We start from the raw sequence: 21,414 nt of genomic DNA on the forward strand, positions 1-21,414 counted from the left end.
TGTGCAAACAAAGCTAAAACATCAACATACAGAAAAATAATACAATGCTAAGAATATCAGTAGCTGAAACAAAACAGCGTAAAATGATATAGGGCAAGAGATTCTGACTGCACAGTAATTCTCTCATACAGGTATACAGTACATTTCCTTTAGGTTCTTATAAAACAGTGAACTTTTAGATATCTGTATGGGATGTCACCCCTAAACACAATGTCAATATTGGCATAACTGTGCAGAGTTAGGCGGGCTATACACCTGATCAATCCATAAACATGCTTGACTCAACTGAACATGCATGTGTTCCCAGAAGAAAGATGGGAGGAAGCCACTGACAGGCTCCTCTAGGGGTGGCTAATCTCCTGCAGAACAAGGATAGGGCAAGTGGGAATCAACTTATCTTCCTCACATCTACAGTTGGAGGAAGAGTCGGGAGGCCTTCCACACATTAGGTGGTTGGTTGGTCCAGCTGAAATCTGTGGGTTTGGCACACAGACTTCTAATGTGTATGCTCAAGCTTTATTGTCACAGAGTACTTAAGGATTTTGAAACTTTTCCAGAGGCACCATGTTTTATTGAGCCCAAAATGTAAAAATTAAAGGGGTTCTGCAGTTTGTTTAAACTGATGATCTATCCTTTGGATAGATCATCAGCATCTGATCGGTGGGGGTCCAACACCCGCGACCCCCGCCGATCAGCTGTTTGAGAAGGCAGCGACGCTGGGCGCAGCTAAGCTCTGTTCACTTGAATGGAGCTTAGGCCTGCCAATTCTCAACCAGCTGAACGGTGGGGGTCCCGGGTGTCAGACCCCCGCCGATCAGATGCTGATGATTTATCCGCAAAAAAATAGAACATGTCCTATTCTTGTCCGCAATTGCAGACAAGAAAGGGCATTTTCTATAAGAGTGTCGGCGATGTGCGGTCTGTAAAATGCAGAACGCACATTGCTGGTGCCTGTGTTCTGCAGATCCGCAATTTGCAGATCCGCAAAACACATACGGACGTGTGAATGGACCCTAACACTCTGGCACAAATGTTTTTCAAGCTTCTTTAAGCAATGGTATCGATCAGGGACCCATAAATGCATTCACCCAAATAAGAGTTCCGCTTAAAAACTGTTATTCTGCACAGGCAGCTCTTATTAATTAAAGCTCCCAAGCATGCTGAGTGCCCACTGCTTTAACCCTTCATTGACTATGTTTCCAAACAAACAATCATTGCAGTTCTGGGAATATACAGCAGTGGGTGGTTTTCTTGCAAGGTGTTCTTTAAAAGGGCATATGTCAGCAGGTTTGTACTTATGAAACTGGCTGACCTGTTGCATGTGGTCTTTGCAGCTGAAGGCATCTCTGTTGGTCCCATGTTCATTCAATGTGTCCACTTTGCTGGGGGGAAAAAGTTTTAATATATGCAAATGAGCCTCTAGGGGCAACGGGGGCGTTGATGTTTCACCTATAGGCTCAGCTCTCTCTGCAACTGCCACACCCGCTGGAGAGCAGAGTTTCTAGGTGTAATGGCAATGCCCTCATTGCTCCTAGAGGATCATTTGCATATATTTAAACATATTTTTCTCAGCAGTGTGGCACATATGAACAAGGGACCAATACAAATGACTTCAGCTGCCAAATGCATATGCAACAAGTCAGCCAGTGTCATAGGTACAAATCTGTAAGATACCCTTTAATTATTCTATTCAAATATCTAAGTTATCTCGGTCTAACAATGCCAACTACCAATGGCATTGGTGGTGCCAATAGGTTGGCCACTCTTTCAGTGCGTGGCATTTTTGACCTTTTTGTATGCATGTTTTCTTTTTATTTAAACATGGCATACTTTAGGCATGGTATTTCTTCCAGGTATTTTTCTCATATGCTTCTCTATGTGACTTGAAAACTGCTTGTTACAAATGTAACAAAATAAAAATGCCATCAATAATTCTATGAATAAGTATAATAATAAAGTGAGAAAGTCTACATACATAGACAGCATTTTATTTTAGCTTTGTGGGCGTTTTTATTTTAATACTTGCTCTGGATTTGGCTTTTTTTTTTTTAGGTGTTTTTCCCATAGGCTTCTCTATAGAACTTGAAAAACACATTACAAATGTAAAAAAAATTAAAAAAATGCCACAATCTAAGGAGTTTTCAAAAAGGCTGAAGAAATAGTTTGAAGGAGGTTCAAGAAAGGTAATGCTCGATTTGCTGGAGTGCATAATCGCACAGTCATCGTAATCCCTCCTAGTTCCAAAATATTTACATTTTTTACCAGTTTTTATAAAATCTGTAAGCGCATATGCGTTTTTTTTTATTTTGTGGCAAGTAGATTCAATACCACTTAGAAACCATCCTCTGTACAATGCACTAAATTCACCTCTCAAACATGTGAATGTTTTAAATCTGTGCAGAAAGAAGAATAATATTTTTTCTTCAAATAAATATTATGTACCTGGCTTTTGGAAGCTGCAACCTTTGCAAATAGCGCTTGGGATACTTTAGCTCTTTTCATTTCCTGCTGGATCTCATCATAGATGGAAGCATTAATATTCATGCTGCAGTTCTCCAGGCTTCCGTTTCTCTCGGTTGCAATGGTTGCTGTTTTGACCTGGAATATACATTTGGGAGAGGAAATTTACTCACAGGTAAAAAAAAAATTATAAATAAATAAAAAACATACATTTTGAATGTTTTTATACATTTTTTCTCATTGGCAGAAATGAAAAACCAACTGTCACCTAAATATTTTTTGCCTAGGAATAAAGTGGAAAAATACTATTCGTATTAATGGCAAATTCAAGGTTCTGCAATCTCCCCAGCATTTCACATCTGAAAAATACAGTCTTTATTGTCAAAGGACAACAAGCGATAGCAAAGTCATCGAGCAAGTTTTGTGGCAACAAGCCAGATATTTTCACAGAACCGTGCAAATGTACAACTGAAAGCTTTCGGCAATTAATGTGAAAGAATTTAACCATCTGTCTTTGAAAAGACTGGCTTATCTTGAGCGGCATGCAACATAACCGTGATGATTTATGCCTGTGATAAAAGCACAATGGCGGCATCCTAGATTCCACAGTCTTTATTTTTATTAGATTTTCCCCTTTAACATGGCTTAACCTTGCTACTTTAGCTTTTTGCCTATATCATTACCTGTCCATATCATCTACTGCATTTAGATTCAGAACAGACTGCATACTTTGTCAAGGCACATGGGGGCATATTTATTAAGATTCGCACCTCAGACGCCGGTCTTAATAAAGTCCTGCACGGGCCATGGATCCGGCGGAGTTATGGAGAGGCGCCGGCCTCTCCATAACTTTGGTGCATCCAGCGGCAGTTCTAAATGCAAGACAGCTTCCTGTCTACCTAACCTAACAGCTACCTAACCTAAAACAGGCGTAGAAAATGGTAAACAAAATGGGCCAGGCTTGAGTGGGGAGAAGTCACAGACAGCGGCGAAACTAGCCGTTGCCCTGTCATCTGAGCCTCAAATAAGCCCAATACAGGTGTATTTCAGTATAATAAATGACCCCCATGGTTTGCGCCTAAAATGCAGTTAGTGAATGAAAGCAAGTTGGCATTTCCATTCAAATAATAAAAATATACCATATTTAGAACAGGAAATTAACCATTGGTCTATCCATCACATTCCTTTTGCACACAAAGACATCAATCAATTTTTGTACAGAATTAGATACCTGCTTTCTGGTATCGGCTCCCCACTCCATCTTCTCCCGGCCTACGATGCATGACAAATGGTCACATGGTCACAAGGGGAGCCCGAAATCGCTGCGGCCTGTGATTGGCTGCAGCAATGTCAAACTGGATTTTGACATTGCTGGAGCCCCAAGGAGCATCGCAGGCCGGGAGAAGATGGAGCGGGCAGTCGGCGCCGGGAAGCAGGTAAGTAAGCTAACCTTTGCAGGTCTTGCAGAATAAGGGGGAGGGGGGGGGGGGGGGGGGGGCAAAAAGCCTCCCATTCTCGCACAACCCCTTTAAAATTTCCCAGGCAAAATGACACACTAGTGTTGCCGTAACAGCAGCCTATGTCATAGAGCATAATGTATTAGCCCACAGGAGTATGCTAATACATTATAAATCTGAAATCAAAAACTGTAAAATAGTAATCCCATAATGGGATTAAAAATGTTACTATTATTATTTAGTATAAAATACATTTTACTGCACATATTAAATAAAATAAAAAACTACACATATTAGGAATCCATGTGACCATAATAACCTGAAGAATTAATTTATCAGGGTGCTTAGTGTAAAACATGAATGGTGTAAAAAAATAAAATAAAAGAATAACACCAAAAATCTCATAAATAAATCATATAAATTACGGTACATATAAATTTATGTACCCCAAAACAATGCCAAAAAATAACATTTATCCAACATTAAACAAGGCCCCAGACAGCCACATCCATGAAAAAATAAAAAGTTATGGCTGCTGAATTGCAGGGAGGCAAAAATGAAAAAATAAATAAAAATAAAATGTATATCAAGGACTTTTCATAATTAAGGGTGATCACTGACATGCAGGCAACATCACCAGAATACAGAGCAGTTATTCATGCATTCTGTGGATGATGCCCTTACACGGGCTGTTGTGGTTGGCTATTTCATATTTCGCCACCACTGCTCTACCATTAATGTAGTTAAGGGGGTGCAGATAAAAGGGGCAAGGTGAGAAGGTAACACTTGCGTTTGAGGGATGCGTTAGAGAAGCCAATGACCTCTTTTCTCTATCAGAAGAACAGAAAAATAAACATTAAATGGATCCTGTATTTTAAGCATCAGTTATGCACATTTTGCACCAGTTTTAGCCATTTACATCTGAAATGCGTCATATTAGGCGGGGAAACAAAAGTCCTCCGCAAAGTATTTTTTTTCCTTGTCTATTCTTATGGATCAGAAGAATGGAAAACTAAATGGTAATGAGAAACCAGCCTAAGAAAAATGCCATAATAAGTGGGGGCCTTTGTTACAGATTTTGCATAACGAAAAAGGAACTTTACGTTACTTCTCCTACATCCCCTACATAATGCATCATCCCCATATTGAATAGCTTATTCCTGCTAAAGTATGCGGGCGAAGTCGTCCAAGGAAAATGACGAGCAGAAATATTATTCTACATAATTCTCGCAGCGACTTCTCAGGCTCAAAAAGGATTTGCGTCAAACATTTGCAAGTAAAAGTTTTAAGCCCCATCTACTTTCCTCTGACAGACACGTATGTTAAGGTGTGCATGAACGCATCAATAATCGTTTCTACAGTTCTCTGTATTATCAGTCTCAATGCAGATTGTGATACCTGTTGTTGGACGCACATCAAAAGAATGGAATAATTTTAAAGCAATTGATGAATCTTTTGTAGTTCTTTAAGACACTTGGCAGCAAAAACATGCAAACGAGAGAGAACAGACATGCTAGATATTTTGTGAGACTCTTCGGCAGTTGTTTACAGAAGTTGGCTTTAGATATGTTACCATTTTTTCGCTTTTTTAGTTGTTTTTTCTTTCTACACATTATTGATAAACTGCATATACCAACATATGTAAACACATTAACTATATACACGCACAGGGGCAGATTTATTAAGACTGCAGTCTCATATGCAAAAAAAAAAAAAAGGCAGCAAATGTACTAAACCCTTTAACAGTCACATTAAAATTGGAAAAACTTGACGAGAGGGGGTGCTCTATGGGAGCGCTGCTTCCTGGCCTTTACGTGTCGTCTGTGGTGCGGCGGTGTAGTGTAATGAGAAGTACTTATTAGATTCAAGTGAATTGAGAGAGTACCCGTCATTATACTGCACTTCCAAGACAAAGTGCAGTGTAATGAAGAGGAAGCAGCACTGCTTGGAGCACCACCTCCTCTTCAAACAGCTGAAGATAGCTTTTTTTCCCCTTCTATTTAGCTATATGAGTTACTGAATTTTGCAGTAAAGTTGTAGTTGGTTTTTTTGGAACCATTTTGGGGTACATATAGTGTATTAAATAACTTTTATTACTTTATTGTTGAGGAAATAGATCCATTTTAACATTATCCTGTGGAAATTATTTTCACTGCATTCACTGTGTGGTAAAAATAATATGATAACTTTATTTTGTGGGTTAGTATGATTATGGTGATGAATTTATATAGCTTTTATTATGTTATACCTATACTTGTTTTTACAAAATAATCTGTACCCAGAGCATTTTTATTTTTCTGACGATATAATCATGTGTATATATTATATATTAGATTACTCTCTAGTGAGATAAAGTGATAAAGATAGGATATGGACAGGAGGGATGGTGTGAAATGGAAACTTTTTTGATGTTTGCATATGTGGGATATACCAGTAAGTCTTTGGTGTGACTTACTTGACATGTGGATCCGGATGCTGATAAACGTCTGGGTCATGGCATTGATAAATGGCACAAAGGGGTGATTAGATGGGCAAACACTCAATGTATAGGAACTAATGCTGTGATTCTGGTCTTGTTTTAAAGCCTTGAGCCCAAGATATGAGGGGTTAAAGCATCCCTGCGGATCGAGCTCTGCTTGGGCTGAACTGTTGGGTGCGTTTCTCAAAGTTCGAGAAGAGGTTGGGCAAAACTGTGAGGGTGTTAAATGACAAGCCTCTTAAAGGGGTATTCCAATCTGTGATGTTGATGGCATATTGGCACCGCTGGGAACCACTCCTATTTCCAGAACAGAGAGCAGTCGTGCATGGGCAGCCACCATACGGTCACTGCTATGGAAGTTCAGAAAACGGGGTATTTCTGGCAGTCCCACAGCAGTGAATGGAGATGCAGCCACGGGTGTGCGGTGAGCTCTCCATTCACCAACATGGAACTTCCAAAAGCACTCGCTCAGCTATGTTTGCAATTCACATAGTGATTAATGGAGAGCATGCAGTGCATACACAGTGTGCCCTCTGTCACTTCTGGGGCCCGGTTCTCATTGTGATAAGTCATTAATCCCAAAACATAGCGATAAGCTATTAGTGTCCCAGATGGGCCAACCCCCTTTGGCATGTTTTGGACTGTCAGAAACTAAGAATTGCTTTTTTTGGCACTGTTTAAATTATTATTTTTTACGGTGTTCACCTGAGGGGTTAGGTCATGTGATATTTTTATAGAGCTGGTTGTTACGGATTCGGCGATACCTAATATGTATACTTTTTTTTATTTATTTCACTTTAACACAATAATAGCATTTTTGAAACAAAAAAATGATGTTTTAATGTCTCTATGTTCTGAGAGCTATGTAAGGCCTCATTTTTTGCGGGATGAGGTGACGGTTTTATTAGTACCATTTTGTGGGACATATGCCTTTTTGATCACTTGGAGTTGCAGTTTTTGTGATGTAAGGTGACAAAAATGGAATTTTTCGACCGGGTTTTTATTTTTTAAATGTCTATTTTATAAAAAAAAATCGATAACATTTTTTTTTTATTACTTAATTAGGGATTTATTTATTTTTAGATGTGAAACCTTTTTTGAAAAATTTTTTTTTACACTTATTTATTTTACCTTTTTTTTTTTTCTTCACTATTGATTTCTCCTGTAACTGGGGCTGACATACTAGCCCCAGTTACAAGGGAAATACAGCCCCTAGAGAGGCTGTACAGCCTCAGTGCATGGCTGATCGAGGTCTGTGGAAGACCCTACAGCTCCTGCACTCTCCCGGCCCCGGTGTTCACATGGCCACCGGGCCGGGATAGGAAGAGCATAGCGCTTCCTGATCTGTATAAACAGTGCTTGTTGAGCGCGCTGTGTATACAGCGATCTAGAAGGCAGGGACACCTGGGAACTATCCCTGCCTTTCCTCTGAATGGACGTTCCAGAACGTCCATTCAGAGATAAACATCCACCCATAGAACGTTTATATCCTATGGCCGGATGTGAAGTGGTTAATAAATCTGTCTAAGGGGGCAGTCACAGGATCGTATGAATGACATCCGTGTGACGTCTGTGTTGCATCAGGTTTTTTTTTGCGGATCCATTGTAACAATGCCTATCCTTGTCCACAAAATGGGAAGAATAGGACATGTTTTATCATTTCTGCGGGGCTACGGAACGGACATACGGATAAGGACAGCACACGGAGTGTTGCCCGCATTTTTTGCGAACCCATTGAAACGAATGGGTAACGTATCCAAGACACGAATGCAAAATCAGATGTGGACCAAAAACACGGTTGTGTGAATGGGGCCTGAAAGTTAGAGGTCATGTCTTCTCTCAGGAAGCGATGTGTACTGTTCAAGAACTGAATAAAAAGTGAAAATGTATTTGCTCAAATTTTGACTTAAAAGCCGCTGCAAGGCTGTTGACAAATGAACCCCTCAGTATTCTACCTCTATTTTATTAAAGGCTTTTATATAGCCCTACTGTAATTTTAAGTCTTATGTTAAGTTCCATTAGTTCCTACAAATCCATAATTTACAGTTGACTCATTGCTTAATAAGTGGATTATCATCTGAAATCTCAGCTATCATATGCAACAGCAAATGTCTAAACCAAACAAATCTTGCCTCATTTTGAATCATTGTTAAAGCAAATATAACGCTGCACAAAGAATCAGTAATATTATTAGACATTTCAAATGATATTAGTAATCCTCTAAGCCGCCGAGACGTACAGAAGCACCACGTTATGATTCAGTAGAGCCTAAGGCAACACTAATTATTGAATCACGGTAGTTCTACTGGGAATTACTTTTTTTTATGATTTGGAGTCCGTTTTATCCCCTTATCTCTAAAAGGATCCTTCACTGGACTTCAGGCGAAAGTCCATTAATAGTAGACTAAGCCATTAGCACACTATGTTCCCTTTCAATAAGGAAATTTGCTATCTTTCTTGCAATACATTAGTGCAGAACCGTGGCAGCTTCCTCCTGTCCACCATTGCCGACCTATGTTATTTATTACTCCTGGAAGACATTTGGTAATCATTAGCTGTAAACCCTGCCGTATGTCAAGAAAAGATGCTTTTGTGTTTGATGAACTCATCGGTTTTATTATGTACATTGAATCTGGATATAAGTGTCTAAGCAATATTTTCCACGCTCGGTATGTTTGTTTTAAAGCACAGAAGTATCCCCGTAAAACTTAATGGAAGAGCCATGTACCATTAGGACATAAATCTGAATGGTGTGAGGCAAGCCAGTGAGTGCACCGATTAACTTGACAAAAACACAAATCTCTAATAGAACATTCACCAATGGACACTGTAGTTAGGTGTAGAGTGCTAGAAGGCGTGTTGTCCCACTCGGGTACCCCGATGGGTGAGACAGATAAAATTCTGAGTGGCGGTGGTCTCAGCAAAAGCATAGTTTGCTGAGACAGTTTTGTAAACATTTTCTGGGCTGGATTTTACTTGGACTGGCAGTTAGGCTTGGTAGAGGGAGCTGCCAGTCCACACCCTTCCAGTACGAGTATTCCCTCTTACCTGAGGTGATCGCAGGTGAGGCCTGCTCTAATCAGGCTGCGATAAAACACCTCCCAGTGTGTTATTCGAGACCAGAGACCTGCAGAGGTTTGGAGTGCTCTCAGAGGGGCCACGAGGTTAGGTGATAGCCTGGACTTTGGGGGACGCTGAGACGCCTGGGAAAGTAGGGTCACTAGGTCAGAGTCAGGAGGTCTGCTAGACCCCTACCCCCAAAGGTACTGGACTTGATACTACCTGAGAGGCTGGAAAATCTGCATGTTGGTTAACAGGGTGTGAACGGCACTTTAGCTAGGGTAGGGAAATTATTTATGTTTAGTGAGAGCCTAGACAGGCAGGTGTTCATTTGTATTGTTTTGTGTGTGCTGGTGTTAAAATAAATACACTGTTTGGACACGAGAATCTGTTGTCTGGCAATGTATCTGTGAGAATGACCCTGGAAAAGAGCTAATCCCCCACAACACCCATAAATCACAAACTTTGTTCTATCTATTAAAGCCACCCCTTCATCCTCATGAAACAAGAGTAATACACCTATGTAGCGTTTCACTCCACTTAAAGCGACACTGCTATCAAAATGCCTTTTTTTAAATCACATATTAACAGCCTATATTGAATTTTGTATGAACTTTTAGTTATTTATTTATTTTTTACAAAAATGGGTGGATGGTTTTCTGAATATACCTTATTTTTTTTTATTTTCTTTCAGTCACTCCATGTATTTCCTTCCTGCTCTTTAACCTCCTCAGTTGTTTGGACTTTTAGCACAGCAAACTGTCTCTCTTGACTTTCTCAGTCAGACCATTTACTCGGACCAGGGGTGAGTGACTATATTAGAGCATCATACGTATGGCTACTTTCACACTGGCGTTTTGGCTTTCCATTTGTGAAATTCGTTCAGGGCTCTCACAAGCGGTCCAAAACGGATCAGTTTTGCCCTTAATGCATTCTGAATGGATAAGGATCAGCTCAGAATGCATCAGTTTGGCACCGTTCCGCCTCCATTCCGCTTTGGAGGCGGACACCAAAAGGCTGCTTGCAGCGTTTTGGTGTCTGTTTTGATGAAACTTAGCCAAACAGATCACTGGGGACGGATCTGTTTTCACTGACACAATATGGCACAATAGAAAATGGATAGGTCCTCCATTGACTTTCAATGGTGTTAAAGACGGATCCGTTTTGGCAATGTTAAAGATAATACATAACGGATCCGTTCTGAACAGATGCATGCGGTTGTATTATCTGAACGGATGGGTTTGTGTAGATCCTTGACGGATCTGCACCAAACGCGAGTGTGAAAGTAGCCTCACACTGATAAGTGCAATGTTCTTCTGTGAGCATTTTTATCTAGATCTTTCAAAAGATGAATAGAGCGGTGTCTGCATGTGCTGGCCATATCCCATAACCGGCTTCTATGATTGCACAATGTCATCCACCGCAATTAACCCCTCAGGCTCTATTGCGGCAGATCACGGCGCGCAGTAATAGAGGCCAGGTATGGGATATGGCCGGCACATGCAGGCTACGTTTGTATTCAGGCATATTAACTATATTTATTGGTGGCGCAGTGGCCACAGCCCCTCCCTTCTACTCCCCCTCTTCTAAGTATTATATTAATTGCGGGCCCCCCCTCCACACGATTAAATCATTGGTGGCAGTGGTCCCAGGGTGGCAGCTTCTGATAGGAGCCCCAGCAGTGTAATCTCGGGGCACCGATCGGTTACCATGGCAGCCAGGACGCTACTCAAGGCCTGGCTGCCATGGTCAGCTCCCTGCTACTGTGTGCACTATGCACAGGGCAGCAGGGAGAGTGTGAAGTCCTATTCACCATAATATAGCTCTATTAGGGTGAATAGGACAAGGGTTCTAGCCGTAAGGGGGCTAATAGTTATTAAATAAAGTTTAACCCCCCAAAATATAGAATATATTGAAATATGAATTGAATATCACACATGCTTAAAATTATATCGCAATATAGATTTTAGGCCATATCACCCATCCCTATCTATAACACAATTAATTTGGGTCATTAAACCGCAGCGGCATACATCCATAATACACACTCTGGAATTGGGACGTGTGTAGCCAGCCACAGGTACAGAAAATAAGATGGCTGCTCACCCATTAAATTCTACATTGGTCAATTTGGGACAGCATTTACTAGACACAAATTTGTTCCAATGTAATCCATGCCTGCATTGCATTTTAGGCAACTTGTATGCCAACAGTACCTACAACCAGCCAATTCACTGATCACCCCATAGGTTACTGGGATAAACAACTGCAAGTGAAATGGTAGTAACTCAATTTGATCTGAAAACAAGTGTGCCCACTATGAGCAAGCAAGCTATACAGTGAAATGTAAGGGTTCATTTACACGGGTAGATGAATTGCCTGTAACAAGCATCAACTGACAATATAACAAGTTGTTTGGTGCATGATTACTTGATGCCAACAGCAAATGAATGAATTATCGCTTGATCGCTGGACATATTTATACCGGGCGATGGCTAAGCGATTGTTTGTGCGAGCGATCAATGGGGCAGGCGATTATGGCCCAATGTTAAAAGGACTTCAGTCACCTCTTAGACATGCCTAAATACCAATTACCCGATTGTAAAAATATCCCCTAGTAGTGTAAAAGTTCCCAAAGAATACATGCAGCAATCCAACGGGATGCAAAATTTACAGGGTCTTTCTGGGTTACAGCTATTGAGAGGTCTTCAATATCAGATCATGGGGGTCCGACATCCAGCACCCCCACCTATCAGCTGTTCTCGGCAGCCACCGGAACTAACAAAGCTCCGTCCTCTGTATAGTGGCTGTGCCATATCATTGCAATGTCTGTGTTTTAGAGAACAGAGCCGCACTTGTCCATAGGCGATGTCTACCATTGAATTGCATGCCAAACATAGTCCATGGACAACTGTGGTGCTGTTTCTGGAAAAAACAGACCCTATTTTCTAATCATGTACACTACTTTACGCTTTTCTTCAAGACCAAGAGTAATATCTGTGCAAATATTCAAAAAGCTGGTAATGCTCTGAGATTCAATAACAATAAGCTAAAGAACTGTGAAAGCAGCCGTGAAAGAGAATGAGCTATAAAATACCATGTAACTTAAGATCACTATAAGATAAGTAAAGCAATATGATCCCAAAGTTATGTACTCTGTGCAGATTATCTCTGTATAAGGATAGGTGTACAGAGGTTAACCAGTGCTTTAAAGGGGTTGTGTCACTTCAGCAAGAGGCGCTTATCATGTAGAGCAGGCATGCTCAACCTGCGGCCCTCCAGCTGTTGCAAAACTACAACTCCCAGAATGCCCGAACAGCTTACAGCTATCAGCCTACAGCAAGGCATGGTGGGAGTTGGTTTTACAACAACTGGAGGGCCGCAGGTTGAGAATCCCTGATCTAGAGAAAGTTAATACAAGGCCATTAGGCTACTTTCACACTTGCGGAGGAGTGATCCGGCAAGCAGTTCCATCGCCGGAACTGCCTGCCGGATCAGGCAATCTGCATGCAAACTGACAGCATTTGTAGACGGATCCATCTCACAAATGCATTGCAAGAACGGATCCGTCTCTCTGTTTGTCATAAGGACAAATGGATCCGTTTCTATTTTTTTTCACATTTTTACCGGTCTGCGCATGCACAGACCGGAAGGACGGATCTGGCATGCTGCGCAATTTCCTCCGTCCAAATTGCCGTTCAGTGACTGAACTGAAGACATCCTGATGCATCCTGAACGGAAAAGAAAAAACGCTAGTGTGAAAGTACCCTTACAAATGTATTGCGATTGTCCATATTGCCTCCTTTGCTGGCTTAATTAATTTTTCCCATCACAGTATACATTGCTCGTTTCCATGGTTACGACCATCCTACTCTCCATCAGTGGTGGTCGCGTTTGCACACTATAAGAAAAAGTGCCGGCCTCTCTGGTGTCCGGGACCGTGGGAGCTCAAATAGGCTGGTGTTTTGTCTACAGTGTGCAAGCACGACCACCACTGATGGATTGCAGTGTGGTTGTAACCCTGGAAACGAGCAATGTATAATGTGATGGAAAAATTAATCCAGCCAGCAAAGGAGGCAATATGGATAATCACAATACATTAGTAAGTGTCTTGTAGTGACTTTCTCTACATAATAAATGCTTTTTGCTGAAGTAACACAACCCCTTTAAGTATGCACTTACTGAAGGAAAACTGCAGGTAGATTCTATATAGAAGAATCTTAAGGGATTGTCCACAGTTAGAAAAACATGGCTGCTTTCTTCCAGAAACATGCTTGCCCCATGGGTTTAATTGTAGCTCAGCTCCACTAAAGTGAATGAAGCAAAGCTGCAACAACACACACAACCTATGGACAGATGTGGCACTGTTTCTGGAATAGAAACCATGGGCAACACATAAAAACTCACTGTTGTAACTAAAACAGATAACCAGTTCATAAAGAAAATAGTCACGAAATGCTGGCAAACCACCAATAACTAGTTCAGAAGACTCAAAAACAGAACTACTAGAAGATTTTAGTGGAGGGAAGTGAGCTTTCTGGCAGGATGCAACTGAACAACAAGGTTAGGAGCAGATATAGTGGGCTGTAGTGAACGTTGGCCATCATTGACCATCAACTCTAAAGAGAAGTGAAGCTAGTATAGGTTATACCATATGACTTCTCAACAAGGATGGGAGGTTATTAAATGGTCAACACCAGGAAGATAAATGTTCATCTGTTCACCTGCCTCTGAGAAAGTATTAGTCTGTAATATAGGAGTATGAAGAATTAACCCTGGTTAAAACCTTATTAAAAACTGAGGAGGACTTTGGATAGGCTGGGACAGAGCAATGATTTTGTTTCTGCATCCTTTACCTGTGGAGGACGGGCTGGTGGTGTGCTGATCATAGGTGCTGGACCCATGGTGGATGCTGCATTGAGACTTCTTTCCCTTTCATCCTGGTATATTCGGTCCCTCTCAGCTTCAGGGAGCTGTAAGAAATTCTGCATTGCCCGAAGATTTACCAGTAATGATTGAGATGCTGTCTTGGGATCTTCTTCCTTTCGTAAAATTTCCGACAGCAAGCCCTAAATTGAGGGATTACAACATATTAGTTGCAAAAAAAATGAGGAGGCCATTGCACCTAACTATGTTCTTCTGCCAAGAATAGAGGACAACTGCTAAAAGGAAAAGGGAATGAGTTGAAATGCTGAAAATTGGAAGAACCAACAAAACTAATGTAAATAAAACGCAAAAGAGACATAATCAACACAGAGGGCTTGTAATAAGAGGCCAGTAAATTGGTGCAAAGATGTGTTTCTATATGTGCTACATTGGTGGAATATATATGGTGTTCTCTTTATAATTATCCCCTGAGGAACCACTCATTCCAGGAAATGCGTCAGGATATATGAGGAGGTTCTCCTATGCATTTGCCAGCATCACTGTTTATGTTCTGTTATCATCACTTGGCACAATGTTTCTCTCACCTATATATGTCTTTAGATGGCACAAGACGAACTACTGGACCTTTTGGTTTCGGAAATAATAAACCAATATGGGGCCTGTTTTTTGTGGCTTTTTTATGGACGTGTCAATAATCCTGTCTATTTTGGTTACCAATATAAATTACGGTAGTAACTTCTATATGTCAGTGATTTCTATGCAATATATTGATTTTTAATTGATATGTTCTCAGTGATATGCAGTAAATTACACTATATACATTTTATATATATTTTGTGCAGACAATAGTTTACGCCGTCCACTGCAATCGTTTCTAAACTACTTTGATTGTCAAAGTTGGTTCAACGCTCCTGCATCTTTTTATTCCTACAGGTCTAGTAATTCAAGTTCTTCTAACTATAAAAGCTGGATGGCATATACGTGTCTTATAGCAACCGCCATTAACTACGCTGGTTAAGATAAATATACACAGCACTCACAAGCTTCAGTTTTATCATGGCAGCGCAGATAACCTCCCAACAATTATTGATGGGGTCATGGCAATTAATTGGGCATGTCATTTATCAAGCATTGCAAAAACACAAGGCATCTGATTTATAGTCTGAAAAAGCAGTCACTTGTGATCCACAGACTCTTTATCAATCTCGCAGTTCTCTCTACTCTGAAGGAAACAGATTAGTGACAACAATGAACACAAAGCTGCACTTCCTAACAGAATTCATCACGTGTCGTGTTCACTGTAATAATATCCAATATATCTAAAGAGCTGCTACTAGACCATAACTATATTCAAGTACAAATTCAAGGGAAAGTAATTGCAAACTGGACGTGACGATTGGACATGTTTGCCCGTGGCGAGCTGCTTGTGAATGATATGCATCTGTAAAAACGTAAATGGAAAAAAGTAAGACGTTTTTTCTGAAGATGTGCGTCTCAAAAATTGTAAATTCAACATTGGCCGCAGTTAATGGTCATCCTGGGCTTTGAAGAATCAATTCAAAGGCCAGCTGTTGGGTTCAAAGGGTGACCATGGGACAACTTACAGGAAGGTTTGAGGAAGAAGGGTTTAGGACTTGAATAAATGATTACTTTTAAGAAAGGTGAGAACCGTTCCCTCAGAAGGAAGAAGGGTATTACTTTCTTTTATCCTTCTCACTTCTGGCACAAAAAACAACTACCTTAAGTAAAACCCGTCAAAGAACACTAACTAGAGCTTGCAAAAATAAAGCATATCATTTTTGCTAGGAAAGGACACCTGAGCACAATTAAAGGGAGTCTGTCACCAGGAAATTCAAGGATAAACCAGGCACAAGCTGTTCATTTGGGGTAAAAAGTTTATGTAAATTGATATGTAAATAAGTAGTTAAATGCACCGAGGGTGGGCCCAATCCAAACTGCGCACCCTTGCTCCTACTCCTTCTGCCAGCCCCACCTCCCCCTTCTTGATTGACAGGCCTGGAAAGATGACTAAGCAGAAACCTGGCCCGGTCAATCAAGAAGGAGGGCTTGGCTGGCTGAGGAAACAGGAGGAGCAAGAGTTGGGCCCACATTCATTGCACTTAACTGCTTATTTGCATACGGATTAAAAGTATTTTCTCTCCAGAATCCTGCAATGGATTTCTAAGTGAAAGATTCCCTTTATGGCAGCCACGATCATCCTATGTGTATGGGTGCCTACCGACTTTCCACCCAACAGATGATGTAGAGGAAAAGAAGGATCTGAGATGCTGAATTTCAACACCCAATCCATTTGGTCTCTGGAGAGATAAGCCGCAATCACTGACATGCAAATAGATATCATGGGTAGATTGTACGAACAAAGAACGTCTGATTGATATGGCAGTCAAGGGTTAAATATGGTATTCCCCGTATTCTAGTGTACAACATAGCCAACACCTTCAAAGTTAATTTCAGAGTACTTAGGAAAATGGAGAATGAAGCACTAGCATGAAGCCGTCGCCTGTCTGGCTTCGAGATTGTCTCGTCTTTATACATAATCATTGATTGAAGCTGAATTGATCAGTCTCAAGCAACATCAAAGCACCTTAGAAAAAAAAAAAACCTCCTTCTCCCAAGAAAGCAACACTATCTAGAATGTCTTTATGGAGACTCAGACAATTAGACCCTTGGTCCAGGTGGAGGATTAGTACAGAGCTCCACCCAACAGTCTGGGTCATTGCCAAGTATGAAGCATACATAGTTATCTAGTGGAGGGAGCGCTGTGGTGACAGTGTAATAGCACCTTTTTCTTACCTTCTATTCTGTAATGATAGGGACGGCTGGTTTATTCCTAGATTATACTACAAAGAATTACATGGAGCACAGTAGCAATTTTGTAGTTACACTTAAGCAGCAGATCTCATTTCACCATGTAATTTACACAAACGTAAACTCCTTGTAAAGCCTACAAGATTGGCCATTATCCTCCATGATTCCAAGGACCTCATTTTAGTACTTTTTTAGTTTTTTTACCAATAAAGTAAAAATCTGAATACAACTTGAAGACCACACGCTCAATGTGTTTTTTTTTTTCGTTTTCTTAAACATGCTCTCCCAATAGCAATTATGTACCGTCTATTTCGTAGGTTCGTTTTTACAATTTTATCTCTAAAAAGTAGTTGAACCTGATGATACAATATGCCAATTTCACTCATTTAAATAATCTATGTTTTAACGCAGTCTAAATAGCTAATTTTCTCTGAAAAAAAGAGTGGATATAGTTTTTTTTTTCCGGTTTTAATTCTAATCTGCTTTAATTGTCCCTCTTGTTCATCCCCATCTGTATTATAGCAATGAATCCAGCAAGTGGAATTCTTAAGGGTGCGGAAAAGTAATAATGAAATGGTTTCTTTTCTGCATTACACTTTCAGTACTGCAGTCCCTTTATTACTACAGCTCATCTAAAGAAACAGCATGGAGGAACAAAAACATACAGATATTTATTGACCTCAAAGGAAGGGGGGGGGGATGCCCCCACTGTAAAAGAGTACGAAACTGTGTTTTTAATAAGAAAATGCATATGACAGATTAAAGGAAAGGCGGGTGGAAGCAGAACGCTTCCTCATTTCCATGATGAAAATCTGTCCCATACCACATAATATGGCAGAAAATGAATGGTTCAGCTCGGGCAGATTATGGATGAGCAGCCCTTCGGCATGTGTTATTCCGCTAAATAGTTTGGCGCACTCTGTAGAAAATACTTGACTACGAATAGCACAGGTTAAGACTAACTGTTGACAAGTTCCCTTTAACAAGTTCATTCGTGCATCATTAGAAGTCATTTTGTCATGTAGCTTCCAATGTCTAATTCACAGGGGACATTCCCAAGATAACTGTGATTCCTAGAAGCTGCATACACTGGAACGAAACTGACAACTGCAAAGGACTCCCATATTTAAAGAGACACTGAAAGCTCCACCCGTGAGTGATACATGTCAGGCTTGGGTTGATGTAACCGGTACATAAACTAGAGATGTCATCTCTACAAAATTATAGGTACTGCTAAAAATAGCAACTGTAAAAAAGGGTGCAACTTATTTAGTCACTGGCCTAAATTTTTACATGCAACTACTGAGAAACGGCAGCAAAATGGCATAAAGAAAACTATACAAATTTAAAACATAATATAGATGTGTCATCAAAAATGTTTTATCTGCCAGTTAAAACCAGTAAAATCCTTTTTTTATTTTATTGTTGTAGAATTTTTTATTCAATTTTCTGAACATTATTATGGGGATGGCCATCTTGCCTTAGCTGTTCTTAACAGCATTTACAAAAGCATCAGGAAAGGACCAGAGGTCATTGTACAAGGAAAGAATAGATGAGCTCTGACAATCCCCTGTTGTGAATGATTGTCACGACAGAGGCTAGGGATAAGTGCCGCCCTAAACGCCACCCCACCTCTGTCCCTGCTTACTTGCACGGCCCATCCTAACCGACAGCGTACAACTGGGCGGAGGTCCCTCACTTAGATATGTGCAGGGGCCTAAGAAGATAACAGAAGTACCTAAACAGAGTCAGACAAACCAAAGTCAAAGCCAGGAGGACACGCAGGTACATAGAGAGCAATCTCATAACAAAGTCAAAACACAATCCGGAGTCCAAAGACAAGAGGTCACGTCAAATACAAGGAGGTCACAAGGTCGAGGTCAAAAACAGAGCCAAGGTCCAGAACACACAGAAGGCACAATATGAAAATGCTGGTGAGGGTAGCAAGACCATTCACAGGCAACCTGTGGCCAGCAGGCCAGTGTCATGTGACCCAAGTCCAGCCCAAACCATCTGAGCGGCGATGAGTTGTGATCAGCGTTCAGCACCTCTTTCAGCTAGGAGGATGCCGGCCGCGATGAGGATGCATGCTCGGCCGGGTCCTCCCTGTCCCCTGCTCCTGCACAGATGCGGGATGCCGGCGCAAGGAGGAAGCGCGTCGCCAGCTCCCCATTACAATGATGGATCTTGTCTTATCTATACACAGAGGTGATATAATTTCAGGCAGGAATAACATGACAGATAAGCAGTTAACTGCAGTAAAGTGATTTGTACTGACTAAGAAGTGGTGCTTATTATTAGGCTTAGTGGCCAGTGTGAAAACTGCAGGATTTTATTGTGTTTATTTAAATATAGATATAGACATGGAAAATGACCATCAATTTTTTTTTATAAATCTGTTAAACATAAAAAAGTGATTTAAACAATAGGTCATGTTCTGATGACACATTCCCGCTCACAGACTGTTAGCACAGAACTGGTCCCATGCCTCCCATTTCAAACGAGAGATGAGCAGAGCTTTCTCGACACAGAGATCTACTGTCAAATTGAAAATCAGAGGCGCTCCATGTCTCTCTACACACATCTCAAGCAATACATGTACATATTTTATGGAACGACCACACTGGCCAGAATTCCTCTGCAGATTAGCAGCATCCTCAAAAAAAAAATCTCATATATGTTACATAAGGATCTGTTGCGGATTTGCAACAGATTTCACCCAATGCATTACAATGGATGAAATCCGCAGCATAAACTGACGCCGCTACTAAAAAGCTTTGAACACATTTTATGTTTTCTTGTATTTAATTTTAGTCTCATTAATTAGAACAAAGTCTTTTTTAAATGTTGCTGCCATTTATTTTTTTCCCATTTTAAACACTTCCTTAGGGACGGCCATGTTAGAGATACACCTTTCCACTGTGTAATATTGCTATCCTGCCTTGTCTAGGCTTCAAGCGGTACAATACAGCAATCTTTTAAAGGGGCAGATGAAATGCCTGTAACAGGTGCTGATCAATGATCTAGGAAATCGACTGGGCTTGTTTACTTTAATTTTCACTAGATAATTATCTTGGGAATTTGATAGATCACTCGATCAAACCTCTCCTCTAGTAGTTACATGTCAGCTATGCATCTCCTGTTTACACGGGAAGACGTGCTGCCAACAAACGTGCATTTTTTGGTCAACATAAAAGATGTTATCAATGACAAGCAATCATTTTATCATCTGTATTTTTGTCTCAAGGCATGCTTACACTGGTCAATGCAAACATACTGAGTATCGACCTGTATAGGGTCTTATAGCGGCTCTGTCACCAGATCACTCCTATTAGACCAGGCACAAAACCTGGTAGGGGTGATCCTGCAGTATAAAGTAATCTCCTCACTAGTGGTGCCACGGTTGTTGATAAAATCATACTTTTATTCATTTGCTGTCAGGTCATTTAGAGAACTAGGAGACGGGCTTTTTCAGTACGAGCACCGCTATGCGACGCCTACCAACGTCTAAACACACCCTTGATTGACAGCGCTAGACTTCGACTTCAACTTGGTCTAGCGCTGTCAATCAAGGGGAGGCGTCGCATAATGGTGCTCGTAGTGAAAAAGCCAGCCTCCTGATGCTCGAAATTGCCTGCCAGCAAAGGAATAAAAGTGTGATTTCATCAACAACCATGGCGCCAACAGTGATGAGAAAGGTATTATTTTATACTGCAGGGTCACCCCTACCAGGTGATGTACCTGGTTAAATAGGGTTGATCTGGTGACAGACCCGCTATAAAGGGGTTGCCCAGCTTTTATTTTACTGGATGGCCTATTCCCACGAAAGGCAATCACTAGCTGATTGGTGGGAGTCCGACATCCTGCACCTCCCACCAATCAGCTGTTTGACTGTGTAGCGGACAGAGCTGATCACCTCAGCGCTGCTACCACTGACTTTAATAGGAGCCATGCTGTAGTAGAGAGTAACCTCCACTACACAGTTGATGGTGCTGTCTAGTTACGGGGATGACTTCCAATGACAGAGGTATACCCAAACAGAAGATCAGCGGGTGTGCAGGGTCCCGCAGATCTGCTAATGATGGCCTATCCTGAGCATAGGCCATCACTTAAAGGGGTTCTCCGGGAATTAAGAAAATAAAAATACTTAAATATTACTTTAGTATAAATATATTCCCAAATACATTTCATTAACTATAATGGTTAATTTTGTCTATGGAGCAATCATTAGGAGAAATAAAA

The 21,414-nt window shown here is 40.9% G+C and overlaps 1 protein-coding gene across 3 annotated transcripts in view; it reads right to left on the minus strand.

Annotated features, from left to right (window-relative positions):
* SATB1 (SATB homeobox 1) overlaps positions 1 to 21,414 on the minus strand; it is a 209,369-nt gene that overhangs the window by 34,583 nt on the left and 153,372 nt on the right. For 2 of the 3 annotated variants that reach the window (XM_044293663.1, XM_044293662.1), the window contains exons 8-9: positions 14,313 to 14,525; positions 2,443 to 2,598 (exon numbers count right to left, since the gene is read on the minus strand). In XM_044293663.1, the coding sequence (XP_044149598.1) occupies positions 2,443 to 2,598; positions 14,313 to 14,525 (369 nt within the window). The remainder of the gene's footprint in view (positions 1 to 2,442; positions 2,599 to 14,312; positions 14,526 to 21,414) is intronic. The other variant, XM_044293664.1, reaches the window with a different exon arrangement.

The sequence above is a fragment of the Bufo gargarizans genome, chromosome 5 (assembly GCF_014858855.1).
Source record: "Bufo gargarizans isolate SCDJY-AF-19 chromosome 5, ASM1485885v1, whole genome shotgun sequence".
Taxonomy (NCBI): Eukaryota; Metazoa; Chordata; class Amphibia; order Anura; family Bufonidae; genus Bufo; species Bufo gargarizans.